Genomic DNA, 25,273 nt, shown 5'->3' on the forward strand with positions numbered 1-25,273 from the left:
ATCAGGGGCTGAAATTTGTGGGGGCTGAGATTAGGGGCTGAAATTGGGGGGGCTGGGATTGAGGGGGCTTGGAATGAGGCTGAAATTGAGCAGCTGACATTGGGGGGATGGAATAGGGAGGACCGAGATCAGGGACTAAAATAGGGGGGCCCTGCAGCAACCAGCTGCCCCCCTCGCCCCCCCATGCCGCCCCCCCAATGCCACACTGTCCCCAGGTCACGCTCCCAGGACGAGCTCTCCACCTCCTTTATTGCAGCGGGGACCGCGGGCGCCCACACCTTGACCCACACCACCCACCCCGCGGGCACCCGGCGGCCAAGCCCCCGCGCCCCCCGTCCCCAGCTGTGCCGAAGGGGGGCTGCACAGCAGCAGGTGACGGTCCCCACTGCCTCCTGCATGGCGGCATCCCGGCCTCAAGGGTTGGAGCATCAAGCATCTCCCGGACGGGTGGTCTCGGCGAGGGGGGGGTGACCCCACGGCCCCTGCTCACAGCCACCGCAGGGAGAAGCCCTGGTTGAGACTGAGGCCAAGGTCGCTCACAGTGAGAACCTGCGGGAGGGGAGGAGACATTTTGGGGTACAGCGTCAGCAGGGTGCGATGCAGAGCATCCTTTCCCCTAGCCAGCTGGGATGAGCTCCACTCCCCCTGAACCGGACATGGCAGTAGAGCCACCCTGGAGTCCTCACCCACCTCCTCGGCCACCAACCCTGTGACAAGGGCTAGGGGAGGAGGGATGGAGACCCCCAGGATGGGGACACCCAGGACAGGGCACCCCAAGATGGGGCAATACCTGGTTGTCCAGGTAGGAGAAGGGCTTCTCCTGGCCATTCAGGAGGACCTTGCTGGGCGGCTCCTGCACCCCAAAGATGCTCAGTGTGCCAATGGTGACCTCGGTGGCCTCGGTGCTGGTGTGGAGGACGGTGGAAGTGAAGATGTTCTGCAGGAGGGGATGGCATGAGCTCAAGGTGGCTAGGTGCCACAGGACCCCCCACTCCTCCCCTCCCCACCCTGTCCCACCTGCGTGACATTGAACACCAGGTAGGAGTAGCTGCCCCGCTCGAAGGTGTCCAGGCTCTCGCCGTCGTCCCAGAAGAGGTCCCCCCAGGCGGTGCCACTCGAGGACAAGGCCACGATGAGGTGCAGGGGGTTCCCTCGGGTCACCTCGCTGGTGGTCCCCGGTTTCTGGGGTTCAAAGACATGGGTGCTGCAGGGTTGTGAGCACCCAGGATGGGGATCTGGGAGCAGAGGTGCTGGTGGGGGACACACACACTGTGGACAGCCCCCGGGGAGGTGACGGGTGGGCACTCACCTGGGTGGGCAGGATGGCACCCTCCCGGACATGCAGGTTGAGGTGCTCCAGGGGGGCCAACATCTTCAGCATCTCCCCGCTGCTGTTCACCGAGGAGCCCTGGGCAGGCAGTGAGAGATACGGGTGTGAGGGTGTCGGGCATGGCGGTGGGCTCGGGCATGGGTGTGGGAAGCAGCCATCTCCACTCCTTCCTCCATTGGGGCTTGCTGGGCTCAGCTGCGGCTTCCCACCCACAGCCCCAAAATGGTTGAGCGGGGACCATCTGGCCCCCAGCTGAGTGCCATGGTGCTCCTCACCGTGTAGAAGTCGTACCACACGCCTCGAGGGACGTAGCCTGTGACCGAGTCCACCCCGGGGTCCAGCACCGGCGTCACCAGCAGGCTCCGGCCCCACAGGAACTGCCTGTCCAGTCCCAAGGTGGCCACATCCTGGGGGAACCTGTGGTGGGATGGAGACACCGCTCGGATCAGCCGCTTCTCCATGATCCAGCCTAAGCATCTCCCCAGCTCCCGGCGGGGATGCTCTTACTCAAAGAACAAGGGCCGGGCAACGGTATCCCCTTGTAGGTGGGCACGGTGGAACAGGGTGTAGAGGAAGGGCAGGAGGGAGTAGCGGGTCAGTAGCACGTTCTTCATGGCTGTCCTTGCTGCAGGGCTGAACACAGTCGGGTCCTGGGCCTGGGGGAGATGTGGGGAGTCAGTGGCTGCCCCATTCCTGCTGGGCATCCCCACTGCCCTTGCCCTTCTGCATCCCGCATTCCGCATCCCGCATTCCGCATCCCACATCCTGCAACCCTCATCCCGCATCCCTCATCCTATATCCTGCACCCCACCCCTGGGAAGCCTCCCACAAGGCACGCTGCCCTCGACCTTCTCGTTCTGGGTGTTGTGGTTGCGGGCGAAGGGGTAGAAGGCGCCGAGCTGCATCCAGCGGGTGCACAGCTCCTCTGAGGTGCTGCCGGAGAAGCCGCAGATGTCCGCCCCAACCAGCGGGATGCCGAAGAGGCTGAAGCTCAGCAGCCCTGAGGGCAGGGATGGTCAGCAGGGTGCAGGGAGTTTTGGAGATGTCTCTGAACAAGCAGAAAGCTCGATGGAGCTGGGGGTGCTGGTAGGGGGGTCTGTGTGCAGCCCGTGCCACCCACCTGGAATGGAGTAATACATGTCCTTCCACTGGCTCCGATTGTCGCCCAGCCAGTGCCCTGAATACCGGCCCTGGCTGGGGAAGGTGGAGCGGGAGATGACGAAGGGGCGCTTCCCCCGGATCTGGATCAAGGCGCTGGAAGGCAATGGGGAGAGCCAGGGGCAGGAGGTGAGAGCAGCCCACCAGGAGTTCACCTTATCCCTCAAAAGTGGAGGGAGAGGTCCAGTCCCATCACAGCTCTGCAGTGCCAGAGAGTCAGCCCAAGAGGTACGGGGAAGGCTCAGCGCCAGGACCGGCCTCATCCACCCATCCCTCCCAGAGCAGTGCTGACTCCCCTCCTCTGCTGGGTTATTCCCATCCTAGAGGCTGTGAGCAGCCAGAGCATCTCCTCTTTGGGTTGGGCACTCAAATCCTTGTTCTTTTCCTACACAGCCCTGAGCAGCAGGATTTTGTCCCATCCCATCCCCAGGCTGGCGGGAAGCAGGATGCTCGGGTACCTCGCCGTGGCTCTGGCTTCCATCAGCCCGTAGAGGTTGTGGAGGTTGTAGTGCACTGAGGCTTTCTGCTTCGCTGAGGCACACACCGTCTTTGCAGAGAGGGAATCGCCCAGCACAGCTGCCAGGAGGGAGAGCCCCTGTTGGCACACGGTGGTGGAGGGGTGCAGGGGACATGGACCTCCCCCAAGCTTGCTGGCTCTGGGCCAGCCCTCCCGCACACAGAAGCCAGCCATTCCTGCCAACCCAGTGCCAAAAGGTCATGCAGATGGTCCCATCCTGCACCCTGACATGGCCCTGACATGAGTGCAAGGCTTGGGCATGGATACTGGCACACACAAGTAGGGATGGAGACGTTCAGGGTGTAAAACGAAGACAGGATGTCTCTTAAAAATGGTTTTCTCCCATAGCACTTGGCTGCCAGCGATCTCAAAGCATGTGGTACCTACCAACCCAGCCTTGTATTTCACCTCCCTCCTTACCCGGGGTGTATGGTGGGCTGTCAAGCTCTCCTGGTGGGCAGCCATGTTCAGACCCATCCATGAAGTTGGACGGCTCATTCATGTCCTAAGGAAAAACAATTGCGGAGAATTTTCAAGGAGGAGGTTTTGGGGATTAGTGGATAGACCTGGAAAAGCTGCATTTGAGGGACAGACGATCCTGCTGGGACCAAGAGACATGCACCAGGCGCGAGCCAAACCGCCAGCAGGGAGCGACCCAAGGGCAAGGAGGGACTCACAATCCAGAGGCCATCGAAGGGCACGTGGGCATGGAAGCGCTGCAGGTTCTCCAGCCACCACTGGTGCGTGTCCGGGTTGGAGAAGTCTGCAAAGGCAGTGAAGCCAGGCCAGACCTGCGGAGAGACCACAAAACCGTGGGTTCAGCGGGCAGGCAGCTCATGGGGGGCTGCTGTGGCAGACGGCATGTCAGGGGGCTGTGAGTATGTCAAAGGACTGGGGTTTGAAACAGGCAATAAAACAGAAGATAACCCTGGGCTGACTGCTTCGAGTCCTGGATGCTGCACACGCAGCATCCCTCCTGCCTCCATGGTACCCGGGAGCCTCGGGGTGCTGGGGACGCCCCCGCAGCCGGGCGAGGGGCACAGGGACAAGCGGGCAGCAATGGCTTATGGAGCAGCTGCTCTGCTTCTGCTTGCACAAACCCTGACACCACCCAGGCCAGGGCATATCAGGGAAGAGCCATGATTTCTCCGTGCTTTGCCTCACTCCAGGAATTTTGGCCGATTAATTTTTCCCCATGTTTTCAGGCTACATTAAAAGCCCCCTCCTTGTAGATGGCAAGGGAGGGCCAGTGGGAGCAAATGGTTGGGAAAGGGGGGGACAAACTGGGAGGGAACCACTGCAGAGCAGATTCGGAAGCGCGTGTCCATCGCAGACAATATCCCCTCACCCCAGAAACGGGAAGGGAGAGAAATCAGATGACCGGCCTCGAGCAACACCGCCGACCCTGTTAAGCTCATATGACTTCCACGGGTGCCTCCACCGGGGCAGGGGCTGGCTCCTGGGGCTGGTGGAGACGCCGGGAGGTGACACATGAGGCTGAGGGCTGAGCCAGGCTCTGGCAATCATCCCAGAGAGGTCACTTGGCTGCTTGGCTTTCCCTCCAGCGTGAGGGATGAAATCCCATCCGTGCTATTGCACAACCCTGCGGGGCTGGGATTTCCCCCAGGAGTGCCTCACCTGCCCGATGAGTGGCTGCCCTTGGGTGGTGTTTAGGAACAAGCCCCGTCTCAAGCCTTCATCGAAAGGCCAGTAGGAGCCGTGAGGGTTGGTGCTGCTGATGCCAGGATCCTGGGGACGGAGCAGAGGGTTAGTGCCTTTCCGGGCAGACCGTGGCCCCTTCCCCCTGCCAGGCCTGTGTGATTCAGAGAAGATGACGACCCAGACAGGGTCAGCCAGAGCCCACACACAGTGGCTGTTTCCCCCCAAGGGGAACAGAAACTTGCTTCAACACTTCCAGGCATGTTTTCTAAAATGCCACTTCTGCAAGTCCCCAGGACCCGTTAGGGCGTTTTGGGGAGGGGGGGACAAATATAAGAAATCTGATGCTTATGCAAGAAATGTTGGGTCACGGCCAGGCTTGGGCTACAGTGGGGACTTCAACAGGGAGGGAACCTGACCTTTCCCTCCCCAGGACCCCCTGGTCCCCACTGCCCCCAGCAAGCAGAACCTGCACCCCCTTTCCTCACGGAGGGAAGAAGGGAGATCATAGTTGGGTCACGAGATCCCAGCACTCATGGGGATGTGGGGGCACCTGAGCCGGGCACCCGAGCCAAGCACCCATGAGTTAAACTGCCTGACCAACAGTTCCTCCATTCTTCCGCCCACGGGGGACAGCGGCATCCTTGCAGTCCCTCAGCAGACAGGAGCACAGCACGAGAACCTGCCTGTGTCTCTGCTGTCCCTGCATTAGGGGGATTTCCAGTGGCAATTTACAGCTGCCTGCCCAGCACTGGGGACCGACCTCAGATAAAAATACCCGGGGCTGGGGATGATCAGCTGGGACTGCAAGCATCCCTTACACCTCTGCCTTGCATCCCAGCTCTGCAGCAAAGACAGTGCAGGAGGAGAGGAAGAGGAGTACCAAAATCATAACGTAGCGCTGCCCGTGTTTGTGGAGGTCTTCCACCAGCGAGGGGAGGGAGGCGAACTTCTGGGGATCGAAGGTGAAGTCCCGGTACCCGTCCATGTAATCGATGTCATTCCACTGTGCATCCTGCGGGAGAGAGGCTTAGGGATGGGTGACAGAGTCCGGACCCCGCCTCCACGGGTCTGGGGATTACCTGGGGGATCTGGTAGTTCCTCATGGCTCTCACGGTCTGCCAGGTCTCGTTGCTGGATCCATAGCCCCAGCGGCAGAGGTGGAAGCCAAGTGCCCAGAGGGGTGGCATGGCCGGGAAACCTGCAGTGAGAGAGCAGGAGCATGGATGGGGCGTCCTGAGATGACAGCAGCATCTCAAAAGGATAGGAGGGGAAGGGAAGAAGGGCAAAGGAGGTGACCACGGACGCCTGACGTGCCGGGAGGGCTGGGGATGGGATGGCTGGAGACTGCTGACCCCTTCCCAGCTGGGAGGGCCGGGGACGGTGGTGAAGCTGGGGTGAGACAGGGATGTGGGTGCAGGGAAGGTGCCCGCAGATGGCCATGTCGGGGTGCAGGCACTTACCTATCACCTGCTGGTACTGCTGGATGACCATGTTGGGATCGGGCCCTAGGAAGATGTAAAAATCCAGCACCCCTCCGATGGTCCTCCAGGTCAGGCCTGGAGCAGGCTGCAGGGCCACCTCTTTGCAGGAGGGGGAAGAGAAAAAGACAGTGAGAATTGGGGAGCAGCCCCCAGACCCCAACCGCTATGGCAGGGACCAGGCAGCACCACAGGCAACACTCAGTCTCCAGCAGAGGAATGGAGAAATCCCTGCCTTGTGCTCAGTGGATGCTAAATGGGTGTCTGGAGACTTAAATCATTGCAGCCCAGGGAGATCACTGATTTACACAGGGAGAAAGCTCACTATCTTAAAAATTTGGTCTTTAAGCCCAAAGCTGCACCATTCTCCTGGCTTCCACTTAAAGACCAAGCACATGCAGGGCTTTCCTTCACGTCCTTCCCCCAAATCCCCTCCTAAGTCAATTGAGAGCTACTTGTACAAGCAAACATGTGGGAGCAAGGGCTTTCCTGGGAAGAACTTTTCCCACGAACAAGCCCTCGAACCTCAGCTCAGGTGGTTGCATCTCCTGCGAGCTCCTCCTCAGGAGCATCGCTGCAATAAAGCCGAGCACAGCTGGAGCTATGAAAGCCCTGGTGTGCGCAGCATTGGCCCAGCTGGCTGCAAGCAGCAGCTGCTGGGAGGGACGGGTGGTTGCCTGTGCTGTCCACGACACAGCAGGAACACGCAGGAGCTGCTGTGTTATCAGCTGGCATACACAGGTGGATCCCACGGCGCAGCCGGAGGAGCACAGCTGGGAAGAGTGCAGGCGGCAGACGGCATCTCCGGCTGCACCCCAGCTGCGCCATGCCACCAGGCCTGGAGGCAAGGCTGTTTCAGGCGGAGAGGGAACAGGCATGGACCCGCATGCGAGGGACTTGCTTTTCTGATGGCAACTCGGCAGCTGGACGTGTGGTTAAACTGCTCGGCAGTTGCTAAAGAGCCTCACCGTAGCCAGGAAACAGATGGCCACGCTCAATAACGGAGCCATCAAACCACATCTTTCCCGTTTACGGCTTCCTCTCGCCCCAAGTTCCCGAACTGGCCGCTCTGGCAGCTCCCATCTGTCCCCACCTGCTGGGTCATCCTCCAGGGACAAGCCATCCGGGGTCCCCTGGGACACCTACCCATCGCGTTGCTGTTGAGGAGAAAAACCCCATGAGCATCTCCGCCCTCCTCCATCAGCAGGTAGAAGGGGTGAGCGCCGTAGAGGTTGAATGATTCCTGCAAAGAGGAGGTGCCGGGTGAGAGAGCAGATCCCGGGCAAAGCGGGAGAGCCCCGTGTCACCAAGGGTGAATAAATGGCCCCAAGTTGCATCTGCTGCCACCACCTAACCAGGCATCTGCCATCCACCGTGGAGGACAAGGAGAGGGATGAGGATGGTTTCAGAGCTGGCGCTGAAGATGATAGGAGGCTGCTTCTTCCTCGCAGCTCAGGGGCTGCTACTGAGACAGGCTGGGCAAGGAGGAAACCTCCTGCCTCACTACAACCTGTTGCACGAGTGGCAGGGTGGAGCGGAAAACATCGGGGGCCCTCGGAGTGCCAAGAGCGTTTTGCAACTGCTCTGAAATCCTCCACAGCACATATCTGCCCGTTGGCCTCGACCACCCCCTGCCTCTCCCAGTGCTGCTGCCCACCCCCCTGCCATGTTTTCCCAGGGCTTGTCCAATGCACTGGAGAGCGGTACTCCCATCCTCGCCGCCTGCACTCCCATGGGGAGAGGGGAGATGGTACCGTGGGAGAGACGTCGCGTGCCCACAGCGTGAGGGTGCTCCAGTCCAGGCTGTGCAGGAGGGTGCCACGGTGCTCCCCCAGCCCATAGAGGAACCTGGATGGGAGCGATGTGGCTATCTGGAGAAACTGGTCAGTGAAGATCAAGGGGGCCACAGTGGTGTTGAGCCTGCCAGGGTGACACCGAGGGAGACAGAGAGTCAAGAGGGGATGCTGGGATTCATCTGGATCCATTTGCCCACCAACAACTGACTCCTCCCCTCTCAAAGCATCCCAAAGGCCAGCATGGCAACATATGTCCCACCCTGCATCCAGCCCCAACACCTTGGCTCAGGCGGCAAATTTGGGTCTGGCTGGATTGAGGCACAGCCCAAGCCTGAAGTGGCCTGACCCAGCACGGCGCAGCCTTGCCTTTGACACCATAAGTTTCCACCCAGGTTATTATTAACCACCGAGGCGATGCAGTGGTGGGGTTTCTCAGCCTGTTGCTGCTGATAAGCAGCTCCCAAGTAAAGTATGGACCACAGGCACCAGTAAACGGGAAGGAGGAGGAAAGGATGGGATCTCAAAACACCCTGGCCATACATCGACCAGCCGTCGGTGTTCACCAATGGCTTATTGTGGGCAAAGCCATGGAGGTGACAGAGAGTAGTGCAGCAAAGCCACCCACAGTCCTTTTCCACAAAAAATTTGGAGCTGTGGGTGTCCCTATAGCTTGGACAGCCAGGAAAACCCAAAAGCAGGGTGAAACAGGCAAAGCCACAATCCTTCAGTGGCCCTTTCCCCAAGCCACCAGGTCCCTTATTGGTGATGTGTCGGGGACCTGCACAATGTTTGGCTGCTGTAGGACCTCACGGAGAATTAGGGCACTGTGAGGTTTGTGGAGAGGTGCTGATCCCACCCAGCCCTGCCACGGCCACAGCAAGCACATGGCCAGCCCATGGGGCTGGGAAGCCACGTGCTGCCGCAACCCCATGTGAGCACTGCTAGAAAGATGAAGAGTAATTATTGGCTGGAAATCCCGCGGTGTGGTTTTCCCTAAGGAAAAATCTCTGGGAAGCGTGCTGGAGCCTGCCTAGAGTGGGATGAGCTTTCCCCCACCCGCTGTGGGACGCGGAAGAGATGGGTTCTTACAGCACCGTCCCTGTTGCCCTGCGCCGCAGCAGCACCCCAAAGGGGTCCCAGGAGAAGTCCAGGCTGTAGATGGGGTTTTCTGCTCTCTTCATTGCCTGGGGAACCTCGAGGGGAACTTCATACCGCGGGTTGGCTGCATCCCTTATCTGCAAAAGAGAGAAAATGCACTTTAAAGACCAGCAAAGCAAGAGGGCAAAGGGTTGGAGACGCTCATTGAGGCCACATACAGCCATGCCTAGAGCATGGTAACTTCCAGACTCGGTCTGAGCAGGGGATGGTCACCTATGGGATGGAGGGTGCAGGGGTGCAGATGTGAGGCCACAAACTCTAGAGAGCAGCCAGGGGGGAGCTCACCTTGATGTGCAGCCGCATGTCTGTCTCAAACTCCACGTCCAGCCTCAATATCTCGATGTCCCGGGGGTAATAGGTCTTCTCCCTCCGTACCAGCAGCCCCACCATGCCCAGCGCTGTCTGGTTGAGGCTCTCCAGGGTGTAGCTGGGGAAGTCAGGGGGGTAGAAGCACCAGGGCACCCCCCGCTTTCCCCCTGCTGGTGGGGGGCTTTCGATGAAGCAGCACCCCCGGCTTTCGCAGAGCTCCTGGGTCACCACCACGCGCCGCTCCGGGTAGCAGTCAAAGCGGTGGCTTTCAGGTACCAGGAGACATTTGGGGGGCAGTGCGGGTCCGGGCCAGCCCCCTGATACTTGCCGCAGCACCCAGACGGTGATGGTGCTCAGCAGCACAGCGGCCACCAACAGCCCGCTGCCCACCCACCACGGGGCCAGCTTCCCGCGGCCGGCCTCCTCCACCTGGCATGCCCCTGGCTGCGGCACCGCCGTCGTCAGCTTCTGGTATGACTTCATCGCCCTGGTGCTGGAGCGAGGGGGAGAGGGAGGCAGGTGTGAAGGAGTTGGAGGGGGAGAGCTCATCCAAGCCTTGTGGATGGCTTCCCCGCTCCCGACACCCGCGCTTCAGGCAGAGCCCGACCCCCTCTGCCTGCCTCGGCACCTTGCACCATGATGTCAGCTAAGATGCACACAGCAAACTCGGCAAAGGGTGGCTTTGCCAGGGCCAGGTGGTCCTGACCCTGCTGGAGTGTGGAAAGACTCTGCCACACGACTCTCTGGCAGCCCCAAGGGACTAAGCGCCATCCGCCTGAACCCCACCTGCTCTCAGGGGGTGGCAGAGCGGCCCCACAAGGAGTTTTTCCCTGGTCTGAATTTATGGGCTTCAGTGTTTCTGGAAGCTGCAGGCAAAACCGAGCTCCCTCTACCCATCGGAGCAGAGCCATGGTGCTGGGAACCACGGCTCCAAGGTGCTCCCGAGCATCCTCCGCTCCGCTCCTGAGCATCCTCTGCCAGCGCCCAAAGCCCTGAGTCAGAGATTTTAGCCCCAGGGAGAGCTGGGCGAGGGATGGCAGGGAATATGCCGTCAGTCTTTGCCTCCCACTGATAAAATCTGATTTTAACAGCCTCGCAGGCAAACATCTTCCAGACTGTAAGCGAAGGAGACCCCCACGCTCCTGCTGAGTGCAGGGAGCAATCTCAGCACCTTAAATAAGAGACACAACTTTCTTCTTGCCACCTCCTGCCCAAGCCATAGCACTGAGACCCTGCTCGCCTCCGCCCTGCGATCTGCAAAAGCTCAGCAAAACGGCTCTCCCCCAAAAGCAGATTTTATTCCCCGGCAGCCCTGCCCCCGGCTCCGGCACCAAAACGGCTCAACCTGCCGGGGCCTGGCTCCGAAGCCACCCGTGAGCGGCAGCGCCTGCCCCACGCAGCGCCTCAGCCTTACGCAATCGCCGGTCGCTTCCCCACGCGTGGGTGGCAGCGGGGGGGCGGCAGCACCCACCCGCCGCCCCCGGCATGCGAACCCCGGGGACCTCGGCATGCCACCAGCCCGTGTCCCCGTGCTCATGCCAGGCCGCCCCGCGATGTCACCCCGCAGCGGTGGCACCGGGGGGGCGGGGGGGTCCCAGCCCGGCACCGGGAGGCATCGCACCCCGGGAACCCCCCTGCCCGGCCCGCCTGGGCCCCGCTCCGGCCATGCCAGGCGCTTACATACACGTGTCTCCTCTTGACATTGTGGCTGCGGGCAGCAGGCAGCAGGCAGCAGGCAGCGGGCAGGCAGGGCTCCCAGCCGCTGCAGCGCTGCCTGCTCCACCGTAAAAACCCTACAAGACGCCCGACTCCTACCGCTCCTCTCTAGTAGCAGCGCCTCCCACACGCCTCGCCGGCGACTTCTCAGCCGCTCGCTCTTCTGGTCTGTGTCCTTTGTATTTTATTTTTTACACGTATGTATCTACACTCAGTGCTGTTCGAAAGCCCCGAGGTGGAGAATACGGGAGATTAGCGATTTTTTAGATTTTCCCCAGCCTGGATGCACGCAGGGGCTCAAAACTCAGTGTATTAATGCTTCTACCCTCCTTTTAGGGGTAAGAGCACTTTACCCAAAGCAGCATGAAAGAGGTGCCTGTGCTGAATCCTGCACCGTGGCTTCGGGGAATCGTGATGCCGGGTGTGTTTTGAGCACATAGTGGGTGGGCTAGACCCACAAAACCCCACACTTCCCAAAACAAAGCCCTTTTTCCATCCAGGTTTTCAGCAAAGGTCCTTTCTCCCATGCACTCCTGTTCATCTGGTTAGCGAGTGTATACAATTGCACGCTCCCTGCCCAGCCTTTCCCATTCTTGGGGGACTGGAGAGCTGCTTGTTGTTTAGTATTGAAGGCTACTGCAGTCTAAAGGTCAGCAGCAAAGGACAACAGACCTTTGGAGCAGAGTTGCTTTCCCCAGGGAATGAAAACAAAAAGTAAGAGCCGTTGTGAACAGGACGGTTCACCCAGAAACAGAATTTCAGGCGACACAAACCCCTATACCATATGTGATCCATCAAACCCATGTCGTCGCAAAGACAGGGGAAAACACCTCCACTCTGGTGACCCCCATGCATGGGGCTGTCACCATGGAGGGGGAGACCCCCCACCCAGGATGCAGCCAGCCCATCCCTCCTGCCCTTGGGGGCCACCATCTCATGGATGTCTCAGGGAGAAGTCTTGGATGATGCAGGACAGCTCTGGTCTGGTTATTACCACCTGGAGAAGGCAGTGGGGCAGGTGGCCATGCTGGGGACATCGGTGGCCCCAAGGCTCCCAGCACCATCACCCTTCTCCTTGCTTGTCTTGGCTCTCTGAGCCACCAGAACCCTCCATGGCTGTAAAGGAGATTTGGAGACAAACCTCAGAGGCATCAGCAGGGACCACAGGGATGGGTGAAATCTGCCCTCCAACCCTGAGCTCATCCCATCCCAGCGCCCAGGGCAAGTTTTCAACCAGAGTCTGAAAATCTGGGAGAGGTGAAGGCCAATGCTGTTGCAGTCACACCAGGCGCCAGCTTTGTGCCATCGCCTGGGAGCTTTAACCAACCTCATTAGCTCAGTTCCAATTAAAAACAGGGGTTTCTTTACAGCAGGGTGGTGCATCTGCCCAAACCCTGCTTCAACCAGGGCTCGCTCTGGCCACGCAGACCCGTGGGGCTGTGCCAGGTGTGTGGCTCCCTGTGTTTTGCAGCTCATGTTGTGCAAAGGGAGCAGCAAAAGACGGGATCTTACTCAAAGCCTCAACTATGGCCAACTACGGTCCGCTCCAAGAAGGATATTTGGCCCTGAGGCTGGAAAGCACAAATTGCATGGGGCCAACACAGACTTTCTAATATAGTTACAAACACAAAAAAATCAAAGGGAGCCCTGCTTTGATGGAGGCAGTTGGGTTTGGTCAACCACCTGCGTTACTGCATTTTTCGGATGCGTTTTCATCATTGTTGGATGCTCCCGGGGTCCGAAACGCCGCTGACGCCCTTGGGGTCGGGGTGTTGTGTTAGCAGCTCTCGCAATTGCACAAGCAAAGAGCAAGGACTGGGCGCAGGATCTGGCCCTGCGGCAGGATCTGGCCCTGCGGCAGCGCTCGGGGGGGCTCTGGGAGCCGGTGGCGCCGGGGCGAAGGCTGCTCCGGCGCCCGGCGGAGGAGGGCAAGCCCCGCCAGTGGCCACCCCACGGAGCCCGAGGACCAAAATCGCCTCCCATCACCCCCGAGAGCCTCACGGTGTCCGGGACATGTTCCCTCGCCGCCGCCTCCCGCGGCCCACTGCAAACCCACCCACCCGCGGGGGTGCACAACCCCACGGCCGCGCCGCGCCCCCTCCGTCGGGGCCGGTTCGGGGCAGCGGGGCCCGCAGGGAGCCGGGGAGAGCCCGGCGGTGGGGAGAGGGGGGCCGGGGCGCGGTGCTCGGCGCTGCACGCCGCGGTGCGGGGCGGGGGGCGCGGAGGGGCGGCTACGTGACGGCGGCGCCGGCGCCCCGCCCCCCTCCCCGCGCCCTTCCCCATGAATGAACCGCGCGGGCGTGGCCGAGGAGCGGTGACGCGCCCCGTCGGGGCGGGGCCGGGCGGGGGTGACGCGCGGCGTGACGCGCCATGCCGGAAGCGGCGGGGGCGCTGGTTGGTCGGCGGCGCGGCGGGGGGGAGGGGGCCGCCCCGCGCTTGTTGTTGTCCGCGGGACTCGCTGGCAGGGAGGGAGGGAGCCGCGCAGCGCCCCCGCCGCCGCCCCCGCCGCCCTCCCCCGCCGCCGCCGCCCCCCGCCGCCGCCCCCGCCCCGGGCGCGCGCGCGCGCTCCCGCCGGCACGCAGGTGAGGAGCCGCCCGGGCGCGGCGGGGCGGGGGCGGGGGGGGCTCGGAGTTGGGGCGGGGGGGGGGAGGGCGGCGGCGGCGGCGGCCGCGCGCTGCCGCCGGTTTGGGGTGCGGGGGGGGGGGGGAGGGCGGCTCGGTGCGGTCCGGTCGGGTCCGGTCGGGTCCGGTCGGGCGCTGGGCGGGCGGGGCGGCTGAGGTAAAAGTGCTGAGTCACCACCGCGCCGGGCACGTGGTGCCGCCGCCCCTCGCACCGGGCCGGGCCGGGCCGGGCGGCGCGCAGCGCACGTGGGCCCCGGCGGGGCGGGGAGCGGGGGGCCCGGGCGGCGCTGCCCCAGCCCCAGCCTGCCCTGCCCCAGCCCCAGCCTGCCCTGCCCCAGCCTGCCGGGCGGCCCCGCGGCACGGCCGCCCCGAGGGAGCCGGGGCGGGGGCTCGGCGGGCCCCGCGGACCGGCGGTCACACCTTCCCCGCCGCCTCGAACCCGGCGCGGCGCTCAGCCGCCCGCCGGTCGGGGCCGGCGGCTCCCCCCGCAGCCCTGGGGACCCCTCGGGAGGGGACAGCGGGTCTGCGCCCGGGTGATGCTTTCCTCTCTCTTGTTATTATTTTTATTCCCCCCCCCCCCCCCCCCAAGGGTGAGCGCGCAGCCTGCCTCTGCCTTTGAATGGTTCTTAAAATACATGTGAGGAAACCTGTTGTGACGCCGCGCGCTCCGCCGTCTAAAAATAGCTGCTTTTATAGTACGGAGGGAGCCGGGGCGCAGCCGGTGCCGGGCAGCGTGGCAGCGGCGTGCGGCGGCGGCCGGGCGTGGTGGCGGCCTCGGTGAGCCGCTCTGCGCCCCGCGTTATCGGGCGGGAGCAGCAGCCGCCGGTGGGAAACGCCGGCCGGGCTGGCGGCTCCCCCTCGGGTGGGCTGGGGAGGTCAGGGCCGTGGGGGGCTTATCTCCCCCGAGCACGGCTTCTCTGTGGGTTGAGGGGGGAGAGGCGCGTGGGGTGCTGGGGCTGGTCCCGGAGCCTGTGGGGAGGGATGCGTGTGCGGGGCGGGGGGGCAGCCCGGAAAACGGGGTGCTCCGTGGCCTGCCGAGGACGTGCCGGTGGGAGGAAAGGGGACGGTGACATTCGGGGAGTGGGCGCTGCCACATGACTGTCTGGTGGGCACGGGACGGTTTGGGGATTTAGTCAGAAATGGGGTGGGTGGGGGAACCTCTAACGAGCTCCCAGTGAAGGCAGTGGCATAAGCTGGGGAAACATCCAGGCCACCAGCGAGGGGAACTGAGATCTCCAAACTCTCATAGTGTGTCAGGGTCTGTTTGAGAAAGGCCTCCTTCCTCCTCCTCTTCCTCAGGCTGAGCGCCCGCTCCCCTCCCTCGTGGGCTCCTCCGTGGAGGATTTATTTTACAGATTCTGCCGAAAGCAGGCCATGAGGTCTCAAATTAGGAACGAGCCCCCTTTGGGCAAAGTTGTTACAGAAAAGGGAAAGGCCTCCATTTTCACTTTCACCTGGCTGCCCCCTCCTTCGCCAGCACAGTCCTAGAGCTGAGCGGGGGCTGCGGGGGGCGGGGGGAGCTGGTAAGAGGAAAGTGTTTCCCCGGAAAGCTGCACGCCTCTTTCTTGAACTTTCAGTCTTTATAAGCTCTGTCCGTCGAGAAGCGCAGCCCTGCGCCCTAGCCCGGCACATTGCGCCACGGTGCTGTCAGGGTTTTAGCAGCAAATGAATTTACCTTGTGATTTTTCTCACTGATGAAACGGGCGTGCGTTCCTCTGCTTTTTCCCCCCTCTCCTTCCGTGTGTACGCCGCGCTGCCTGCGGAGAAGCCTTCCTCGTGCAGTCACTTCCTAGAGGTGATGGACGCCACGGTTGCCCAATGGCAGCACGCAGGACTGCGCGGCACCGGAGTTAACTCCGCTCAGACCCGGCAGAGGTGCCGGACGGCGGTCCGGCAGCAGCGGGGTGATTGCCGCAAGATTGGGGCGTGCGGTGACTCTCACCGTCAGGACGCCCTGCCCGCCTCTGCGGGCTCTGAGCTTGTCAGGGCTTTGTACCTGAGCCGTGTTAGATGTTCCCGGCTATATTACGCCAGGCTTGTACCCTGCTTCGCGAGTGTTTCTGAACCAGAGGCAGAAATTTGTTAGCTCCCCCCCGCCCCTTGCCTGTCAAGGACAGTGTGCTTTGTCATGTTTTATCTCATTTCTGCGCCGTCGCCTGTCTCGGCAATCTGTTGCAGCAAGGAGTTCAGTACTGCTGTGTGCCTCCTGAAAGGGAAAAATACAGATCAGCTTGATACACTCTTATTTCCATCAACATTGGAAGATGATTAATGGCGTGGAATGCGCCGCAGAACTTGGTATTGAAAATCTCTAGCTGTGTGAGATGTTTGGGAAGCGAAGAAAGGACAGCTGGGAGCACTGGCCCCCGCGGCAGTCGGGGTTTGTGGGATAAGCTTGCTCACTGATCATTTTTGTAAACATCCAGCTGTGAAATACTTGAGCAGCGCTAGCACTTTCAATTATCAGGAAGTTTCAGGCTCAGCACCCTGTAGAGATGAACAGGCAGTTTCTACTCCTGTCTGAGCTATTGTTTCAGGCTATCTTCAAACTCAGGCAGAGAGTCTTCCAAGCATGAAACAAGCACAAAGCGATGCAGCGCTCTGTGACCATCAACACAAGAACCGAGGGGGGAAAGTCAGTAATGAGAGCGATTACCCTGTTGCTAAGCTCCCGAGCGGAGGGACGGGTTGCATAGCGAATCCCACTGCTTTGCGATATTGCAGGACCCCGAATAGCGATGCCGTTATGTTCCATTATTAGCAGTTGGTGAAGATGTCCGACTGGGTGGCTGGCATGTGGAGTCAGGAGCAGTGAAGTTGGGAATCTCAGCTCTGCCCCAGGATCCGTCTGTGCATCCAAGCAAGTTATTTGTTGCTCGGTGGCTCAGCTTGGCTGTCTGGGGGAGATGCGTCTCTGGGCTAGTGATGCTGAGGCGTAATTCTGGTGTAGCTCTGTCACTGCATTTTATAAGCGCGTGATGGAAAAAGTGCTGTATGCCTGTCAGTACCGGGGCTGTCTGCTGCATACCTTTCCCCTTCAGCCACCTCCTCCATGAATTTTCTGAGGTGACAGACAAGTGTGTACCCTCCTGGTACTCTGTATCCTCTGCTCCTAACCACAGGCTCTCTGCAGCATCTGACTAGGTTGTTTACCAAACCACTGAAGACTGTCTGATCCATGTCCAGGCTTCCCCAGAGAGCGCCTCAGAGAGCCGTGTCCTGGCAGCTCTCAAATGCACTCTGAAGGTTCCTGAATCTCCTCTTTGCTGCTGGATGCTGGTTCCGATCCATAAGGGAAATGGAAAGCTGGCCAGCTGGGCGAGGGCTGCGTGGAGCTCCTCTAGAACAGTAAACAGTGACTCACCCCCTCCTTGTGTCTTCTCTCTCTTCATGTCAAATATATTGCCTCGCATATGCTTCTACTCTCTGATTCACACCATCAGCCCGTCCCTCCCTGCTCTCATTACAAATGAGTGACAAGCGTCAGTCTGCCTTACAAGATGTGTGAAGATTGCCAGAGCAGGAGAATGGCTTTTTGAATGATGGGGAGAGGGATGGTGCTCTGCCTACCATGCTGCAATGTGCTGGGAATCGGTGTCATGCCTCCGAGCGGCAGAGGCACGGCGACGAAGATTTAAGCATCTGTAGTTCCCTTCACCTGTCAGCTCTCGTGTTATCCTTGGTAGGCACATCTGTTTGGCTAGCGCTCTGGAGCTGGGAATAACTTGCGGATAAGTGAGAAATTTGGGTAACTTTACTAAAACGGCTGCCTGGGAATTCAATTACTGCGTTTGGGAATGAGTAGAGTATTCCCGGCGTGACTGTCGGTGCTGAATTGAGACGCGATGGCAGAGATCCCCATCGCTGCTTGAACCTTACGCTGTTTTTCTGCCCTCTGGAAGTCATCGCTGGCCTGGCTGAAGGTGAGAGTTGCATGTTTTCAGTTTGCTGTATGTGTCTGAGGATGGAAGCTAAACACCAGCACGGCTGTCTGCCAGGCACTCATGTTCTGGCCGGGGTTTGTCTTTCAGCGTAGAAAGAGTTTTAAAATTTGAGTTCATCCGCAGTTGTCAGGTGTCAGCAGTGACTTTATAGTAATTCCTTAATGCGTAATGCGCTTTGAAAACCCTGTAGCGTGGAAAGTCTGAAGTCTCATTCTGGCATGTTTTCTTAATTGCAAGCCTTGTGTGGAAAGCTCTGTCCTACCTCTGCCCGAGTCAGGCTTTTTGCTATCTTCCCCTTTCAGAGCAAAGGAACTGGGGATCCCTAGATGGTCCAAGCTGAGACCATCAGGCTTGGGATGTCAGCCGGAGACCTCCATGTTTTTGGGACGATGCCGCAAGAGGCATAGGAGTCATCTGAGAGAGGGAGAGGGTGTTGGCAAGGCTGTCAATGGGTAACTTTATTGCAGGATTACAAGGGCTCTTTATGTAACCCACAGTCAAAACACTTGCTTTAAATACAAGTGCGGAGTTGCGCTGGAAAAGCCTTTGCCCCTTACAGTTGGTGTATTACTACTCGCCGCTTTATTTATGTAGCGTTCAAAGTGTGTCGTACTGCTTACAGAATAGAGATGTAATGCGGTCCTTGTTCCAAAAAGCTGAGCTCCTAATTTTAGACGTGATGCAGCAAATGCAATTAAGAAAAGAAGGGCAGGAATAGGGTAAAGACTAAAAGGGTTCTAGTAATCAAATTGCAGGCAGGGTCCCAGAAGACCCCTGTGTGGCATGTTTAGGGAATGCTGCTGGATATGGCATGTTTGCGGGATGGTTTATGATTTTTTGTCATAGGGTTTTGCCTTCTAACTGTGGGAGATGCTGTGCTGATTTTAGTTGCTTGTTGTCAGTAGCTGAATAGTCCCAAATAGTCCTGATGGGAAGGATTTTGTGAGTGGGGAGATGAAGACGGAGCCCAAGGCCCTGGAGGACTGTTGATGAGGGTTGTGAGTGGTGTTGTATCGGTTTCAAGCGCAGCCCGGACCACACCTGTGGGTTCATCTAGTGCAGAGATAAGACTCACGCTGGCACTCGTGTCTGAGTGCGAGACTCGAGCTTGTTTGAGTGTTCCTACTTGCACTACCAAATCTTGCTCTTAGAGTCAGGGCAAGGCCCCATCTCCCACCCTTGTTTGAAGACGGCCCGGTGTCGCGATTCCTGATGGTGCCCTGAACCGCCTTGCTTATCTCTGTGCCAGCAGCAGCTTTGGCACACCGCCCCTGGTGCAATAGGATGGATCCCAGCCCATCTTGGAGAGATGCTGGCCCATCCAGGGTGCTTTGGTGTGCAGAGGGAGACGGGCGCGCAGCACAAGACCCCGTACCGAGCGTGAAGAGACGTCTGTGCTGTCCGCTGAGGGATGTGCAGAGTAAGGAGATGTCGCTTTGGCAACACAGAGCAACAGGTGACTGTAAGGGGTTTTGTCACATGGAGCGGAGCATTGCTCAGGCTGGCAGGCCAGCCCGTGCGCCGACCCCCGCTGGAGGCAACCTCACCCCTCGGCTCTTGTTTTCCATGCTATTTTACATTTCTTTCCGTCTCCGTGCAGCCAAGCGGCCCTGTTCAGTTTTTCCATCGGCTGGCGTAGAAAGTGCTTTGAAGACGCTCTGGGTGAGGATCAAAGGGGTTTTTGTGTAATCGGTGGGTGTGACGGGTCTGTCGTCGGCCTCCCTCTCCGTTTTGACTTTCCTTTTCCGGTTTTAGCAGCGCGGAGTGCCGCCAGCGGGACGGCAGCATGCCCCTTTCCTTGTAGGGATGGGGGCGGCAAGGGAGGGGGGGATGCCGAGGGAAGGAAGAGTTTCTGATGCTGTGGGAATGTGAGCTCTCAAACTCTGTAAACAGCTGGTGACTCACTGCATAACTATGGCACCAACTGCCTGCGCGGCCCGCGGCGCTGTGCGTCTGCAGGGAGGGGGCTGCCGGACGTTTCCTTTACGCACTGGCAGCGCCTCTGCTCTCCTCAACTCGCCGGGACCGTTTGGCCGAGACGAGGAGCTTTTTCCTTCCTCCTCTGTGCTAACGCCTACGTCTGCGCCTCTGGCCTGGAGGTAGGGGTGGGCGGTGAACGCCCGGTGCGGAGGGGAAGCGATGGACAGCGAAAGGGCAGCGCTGGGGTCTGAAGAGGCGCCTGTGCTCGCAGGAGATCCTGCCCGCCCGCCTGCCTGCAGTCAGCCCTCGTGCGAAACACGCAGTGTGGCAGCAGCCAGAGGTCGGGCGCATCCCGAGCCCTCAGAGGTGCCTGCTGGGGGCTGGGACTCGCTCCCCTGCCCTGTGCCCAGCTCGCTCCGGCGGCCTCGGTGAGGCAGGGGCTGCTGGAGGTGTGCCCGGGGTGGGGTTCGGTGCTGGAGGAGAGGAGGGAAGGACTCGGTGATGCTCTGGAGAACACAGCTCACACCAGTTGCTGCGAGTGGTCCATTCATCACCGAGCATCTTGGCTTGTGCGCTGTGCGGCTGTCCTTGTCCCTCCTCCAGACATGGAGAGCTGTGCTGTCTCCGGCTTAAAAATAGAGGAGGCGCCTAAATACACTCCCTAATATCTAGGATAGTATCTTGCAGCTTTGCACTTATAGGATTATTCCCCCCTGCCCCCCGGCTCTTCATCTTGATTTTTACGTAAGTTGTGTGACGATGAGGTGTCTCAACTGATAAAATTCAAGTGACAGCAGCGCGAGCTGAGCCAGCACCTTCACCCACACGGCTCCCGCTGGTCCCCGCACCCCACCTTTGTGCCCCCCCGCATCCCACCACCCCCTGTTTGCAGATATGAATGAGTTTGTTTACTCTCCGACGACCTCGTGATGTCTTTGCACAGACATGACCTGAAGTCATTATTGCTTTTGGGCTTCTCTGTTTCCATGGTGACTGTCTCCGGGTTGGCTACTTTCCCAAGGTCACCATGGCAACTATCAGAAGGGAATCATGCTTGGGATGCTTTGGCTGGATTTTTCATGAATGATTAGGATGTGTGACACGATGCAGACGTGGAAATGGGGAGGGTTTGGGCTGGGCTGGAGAGGGGGGCGAAGAGAGAGAGGACTCCCGCCAGACAGGCTGTGCGCTCTGCGGTGCCGCTGGGTTTGCAGCCCTCGAAGCCGCCCGCCGCCGTGCGTCGGGGAGGGGGGGACCGGCACCTCGCGCCCTCCCCGCTGGGGGAGCGATAGGCAGAGGCTGTGATGGTGGCACGGCTGCGGCCGCCTCTCTCGCGGTAGGTACCCAACGGACCGCCGTGCTGCCGTCACCGCGGGGTGAAGGTTTTGGGTGGAGGTGCGGGCAGGTGGATTTTCCGCAAGGCGCTGATCGAAGAGGTGTAGCCACTGGCTAAGGTGAGAGTGAAGGGCAGCATCTCGGCAGGGGATGGTCTCTCTGTCAGTGGACATGCCTCCACGTCACCAGAAATATCAGGCAGGTCAGCTCTCGCAGCCTGAGGCCAAGAGGATTGGGAAGCAACAGTCTTGGTGTGTTGGGAGAGGCAAACTCCTGCCTTGCTTTGTTATCGGGGGGGCTTTTGTTTCTGTTGTTTGGGTTTTCTGGTAGCGTCTCCGTTGGGTGGGGACGGCACTGAAAGCAGGTTACAAACCAGGCAGCTTCTTTCTGGGTTGCTGATTCAATTTCGAGCCGGGTTAATAATAATCAAAATAGGAATGAAGGGAGTTGTTGTCTTGTGGCTTTTCAGTGCCTTTTATGAGTGGAGGTAACTCTTAATTCAGTCCCTAATAGGCCATTCTGAGCGTCTGGGATTCCTCCGGAGGGAGGTGAGCAAGTGACTGGGCCTGGGAGGCCACAGTCTGCCCTCCCTCGAGAAGGGGCAGCATATTGCAGGGCGGCGTATGGTGGGCGGTTAGCGTAACTGTTGTTTACAGGCAGGAGCTGCTGTCCTTTCCCCCCTCCCTGCCCTGTCTTCGTTGCTTAATCTGAGCATAGTTAATAGCAAAATATGAGGTCTTTAGCATTAAAAAGCAATGCACTTATCAACACAAATTTCTCTTTCTTGTATCTGAATGGGGTAAACTGATCTCTGAATCCACCCCAGTGTTTTATACAACTGTGTGGTTATTTCTTTTAATGGTGGTTGAGTTGGGGGTTTGGACTGTGTGTTGGGTATCTTCTTCCTGCCTTCATCTCTGAGATGATCGTAACCTGAAAATCTTGTTTTGTTTTTCCAGTTGCAATTTCTGAGCAGTTTTGTCCGGAAGACTGTGCTCAGGTTATGACGACTAATCCCAAACCGAACAAGGCATTAAAGGTAGGAAAGAAGGCCGAGTGGGTGATGCTGGGTGGCAGGGGAGGCTGATGTAGAACCACGCTCCGTGCGACGTCGGTCGTACATGACTGTTCTTTTTCATTCTGAGAGACTCTTACAAATGGGTGCCGATACAATTTCCCACTATCTACAGGAAAGGATAGGGTAGAAGAATGCTGGTGATACCCAGAAAGAAGTCTAAAGCCTCTGGGATGGCGAGGAGGCTGGAGTATCTCAGTTGCTATCCAAGAGACTTTTGACTATAGCAGGTATTGGCAATGTCCTGAAACCAGTGCTCATAGGCCTGTCAATGAAGTACTTCTACTCTCAGGACTGGGAGGCACTGGGGAAAGGATGCATTCAGCTGGTGTCTCTCAGATCCACGAGGCAGTAAATGCCTCGGACATACTGGCTTGGTGGCGCTCTGCGCATGGGTTGTGCGTGTGTTGTCACAGTTTCTTTCCAGTGTCTTAGCTCTTCATTCCAGATGTCCTGCAGTCCCTGAAGAGAAAAAAAGATGATGTCTTAAAGGTTCTGGACTTGATGATCTTAAAGGTCTTTTCCAGCCTAAATGATTCCATGATTCTGAAAATAATTTTGGTAGCAAATCTGCTTGAGAAAAAGGCGCAAGGCCTTGGTGTCTTTCTCATGTAACTTCAGAGTCTGGCCTGTGCACCAGGAAAACCAAATCAGGCTGTGGTCCCTGAAGCCAAGCAGGGTTGGTTTTGTTCACTACTTGGATGAGCAGTCTTCCATGGAAAGCCACAAAATGCTGAATTAAACCCTGCATACAACTGGCTTTTCTGCTTTTGAGATGCTGCACTGGTGTCCCAGCATAATACTGGGAAAAGGTGTCATCTTTAGCATTCAGTATGAATTCTGGGTCCTGACAAGGGAACACAAAGGGCTTCAGTCTCCTTTACATTTATCGTCTTAAAAATCTTATTGTTCATTTCATACTGGGTGTGTAAGGCTCACTGCTTTCTCCGACTTAAGAGGGTTACCCAAACCCAGGCAACAGCAGTGCTCAAATCTCTGCCATGTTTTATCCAGCTGTTTTAGTGGAGCATGTGCTCTCTACGGTGCTTTGGGGGTGTTTTCCAGGTAGGGGTGTCATGTTGCTGAGGGTGGCCTGTCTCTTTTCGCTGTCCAGAACAGCCGTTCACATAAGGGTTGCTGCTACCCCTATGCTGTTGGTATTTGCAGGTAAAGGAGGAGTCAGGAGAGAATGCCCCAGTGCTGAGTGATGATGAACTCGTGTCAATGTCCGTACGGGAGCTGAACCAGCACCTGAGGGGTCTCACCAAAGAGGAGGTCATCCGTCTGAAGCAGCGGAGGCGCACGCTGAAGAACCGGGGCTACGCTGCCAGCTGCCGCATCAAGCGCGTGACGCAGAAAGAGGAGCTAGAGAGGCAGCGGGTTGAGCTGCAGCAAGAGGTGGAGAAGCTGGCCAGAGAAAACAGCAGCATGAAGCTAGAGCTGGACGCCTTGCGCTCCAAGTACGAAGCACTCCAGACCTTTGCTCGTACTGTGGCGCGAGGGCCTATTACCCCGACCAAAGTTGCCACCACCAGTGTCATCACCATTGTGAAATCAGCCGAAATCTCATCCAGTTCTGTGCCATTTTCAGCAGCGTCCTAGTGCCCTCGGTGGGGGGAACTAGCAGCCTTTCAGAGGGGAGGGGAAAAGGCTCTTATGCATTGTTCCGGAGTCCTTGGTCACGTCAAGAATTGGCATTTTAACAATTCTCTTCCAAAAGTGCAAAAAATAGAAGAAAAGAGAAAAAAAAAAAAAACAAACCCAAACCTACAAAGGGAACTTAACTGGCTGCTTCTATCTGGACTCGGTGGCTCCATCAACCTCTCGTGTCCAGGATTTGAGCTCTGTATGCAGTACAAATTGCAAGATCTGCTTCCTCCTTCCCCCTGCCTCCCCAAACCCCTCTCAGCCGTGGGCAGCTTTCCAGCTGGGAGAAGATACCTAGAGGAGCCTCCAGAGTCTTCGTGAATGATGCTCAAGAGCCAGGAAACAAATGGACCATAGAAATCATCATGTGAGATGAATGTATGGGAAAAAGAGTTTCCTTTAGTGGCATCCTACTCCCTGTAAGAAGGGTCTCCCCTACCTTCCCCACTTCCATCTGATACTACGAGGGCAGGGATATAGGCTTTTTGGATTAGATTTCATCCTGCTATGAGTGGGTGGGAGCAGGAGGACGATGGAGACTAATGCTTGGGTCTGATCACACCCATTAGGAATAACCGTTTGTTTTCAATCCATGCTGTTAAAATATGGAAAAATATATATTTTACATATTTTAATATGCCCCATTACCTGTGTGGCCTATGAAAACTACATTGCAGCCTCCTGTATTCCAAGCCCAAGTTTCCCAATAGCTCCTTCCCTAAGGTGTGCCTGTGAATTGGGTATATTTATGCAGTTTATTTCTTCCAAATGATCCGCAGTCTTGAAGTAGCGGCTTTGTTTTTTTCTGGATTCCCTGAAGCTGAAGGGAAGGAGGCACAGTAAATGCTGTGAAGAGCTGTGTGATGGGGAGGAGAAGGGGAGACGAGGAGGAAAAATGCTGCAAGTATTACCAGGTGGAGGCAGAACTGGCTGCGAGAAGGTGGGACAGTTCTGCTGGGATCAGCACTATGAGAAGGGGTTGGTGCAGAGTGTTTTTAGAAAGATGTTTTTAAAGCACTGAAGTATAACTAGAGGGCAATAGGGTTCAGACGGGAGGAGAGAAGTCATAGAGGCTCCTCTTTGACAAAAGCGTTGGTAGGTTAGCAATGAACATCCCAGCTGGAGAGCTGGGCTCACCGGTCTTCGATGACCAGAGAAGGGCTATGGGGAGGTCTGATGGGAGCTGGAAGAGTCTTTTCCTCTCCATAGCACGTCAGGCGCTGAAGTTGGGATCCAAAGAGTACAGTGTACAACCCTCAGTGTTCAGACAACCTGTGTGAATGTGACCCTGAAACTTGATGCTTTCTCTTGGGAATGGGTGAATTATCCCGAGAGGCGCACGGAGGGCAGGATGGAAAATCGGGCTGTGTGTGTAGGGGACGGAAGAATTGGGATCGCGAAGTCGTTCGTATGGCTCTGAGCAATGGTTTGGGAGAGGGATTTCTGGCTTGGCAATGGGCAGGAGGTGGGAAGCTGAAAGGAGAGATTCTGCTGTTGCACAGCAGCGCTGAAAAGACGAATGTTTCCAGGTCACTGTAAAAAAAAAAAAAATAGCTATGTTGGTGTTTGTGTGTTTTGTTGTTGTTTTTTTTTTTTTTTTTCTTTTT

General features: G+C 58.1%; 2 protein-coding genes across 2 annotated transcripts; one reads left to right on the forward strand and one right to left on the reverse strand.

Annotated features, from left to right (window-relative positions):
* Positions 1 to 306: 306 nt before the first annotated feature.
* On the reverse strand, positions 307 to 11,159 carry LOC309591450 (lysosomal alpha-glucosidase-like). Its single transcript, XM_082313823.1, has 20 exons — positions 11,093 to 11,159; positions 9,385 to 9,901; positions 9,031 to 9,176; positions 7,900 to 8,065; positions 7,292 to 7,388; positions 6,128 to 6,247; positions 5,747 to 5,865; positions 5,548 to 5,679; positions 4,644 to 4,754; positions 3,683 to 3,796; positions 3,426 to 3,510; positions 2,947 to 3,064; positions 2,451 to 2,584; positions 2,179 to 2,330; positions 1,838 to 1,986; positions 1,606 to 1,747; positions 1,310 to 1,408; positions 1,018 to 1,182; positions 791 to 937; positions 307 to 549 (listed from the first exon to the last, which is right to left on the reverse strand). Exons 2-20 carry the CDS (start codon positions 9,889 to 9,891, stop codon positions 487 to 489), a joined length of 2,766 nt encoding a protein of 921 aa, XP_082169949.1. The 5' UTR covers positions 9,892 to 9,901; positions 11,093 to 11,159; the 3' UTR covers positions 307 to 486.
* A 2,460-nt stretch (positions 11,160 to 13,619) lies between these two features.
* MAFK (MAF bZIP transcription factor K) lies at positions 13,620 to 24,607 on the forward strand. Its single transcript, XM_082313825.1, has 3 exons — positions 13,620 to 13,706; positions 21,904 to 21,983; positions 23,187 to 24,607. The coding sequence occupies exons 2-3, from the start codon at positions 21,948 to 21,950 to the stop codon at positions 23,619 to 23,621; spliced, it is 471 nt and encodes a 156-aa protein (XP_082169951.1). The 5' UTR covers positions 13,620 to 13,706; positions 21,904 to 21,947; the 3' UTR covers positions 23,622 to 24,607.
* Positions 24,608 to 25,273: the final 666 nt, after the last annotated feature.

Source organism: Platalea leucorodia (assembly GCF_965183815.1).
Source record: "Platalea leucorodia genome assembly, chromosome: 5".
Lineage (NCBI taxonomy): Eukaryota > Metazoa > Chordata > Aves > Pelecaniformes > Threskiornithidae > Platalea > Platalea leucorodia.

What these genes read in the sequence shown, in the direction of transcription:
- LOC309591450 (XM_082313823.1), bottom strand. Translation starts at nt 9,891, where the DNA reads ATGAAGTCATACCAGAAGCTGACGACGGCGGTGCCGCAGCCAGGGGCA. An exon ending in AGCGCTACGTTATGATTTTG is followed by an intron (nt 4,755 to 5,547) that starts GTACTCCTCTTC and finishes CTCCGTCCCCAG; the next exon opens with GATCCTGGCATCAGCAGCAC. An exon ending in TGTGGTACGACTTCTACACG is followed by an intron (nt 1,409 to 1,605) that starts GTGAGGAGCACC and finishes CTGCCTGCCCAG; the next exon opens with GGCTCCTCGGTGAACAGCAG.
- MAFK (XM_082313825.1), top strand. Translation starts at nt 21,948, where the DNA reads ATGACGACTAATCCCAAACCGAACAAGGCATTAAAG. An exon ending in AACCGAACAAGGCATTAAAG is followed by an intron (nt 21,984 to 23,186) that starts GTAGGAAAGAAG and finishes TGGTATTTGCAG; the next exon opens with GTAAAGGAGGAGTCAGGAGA.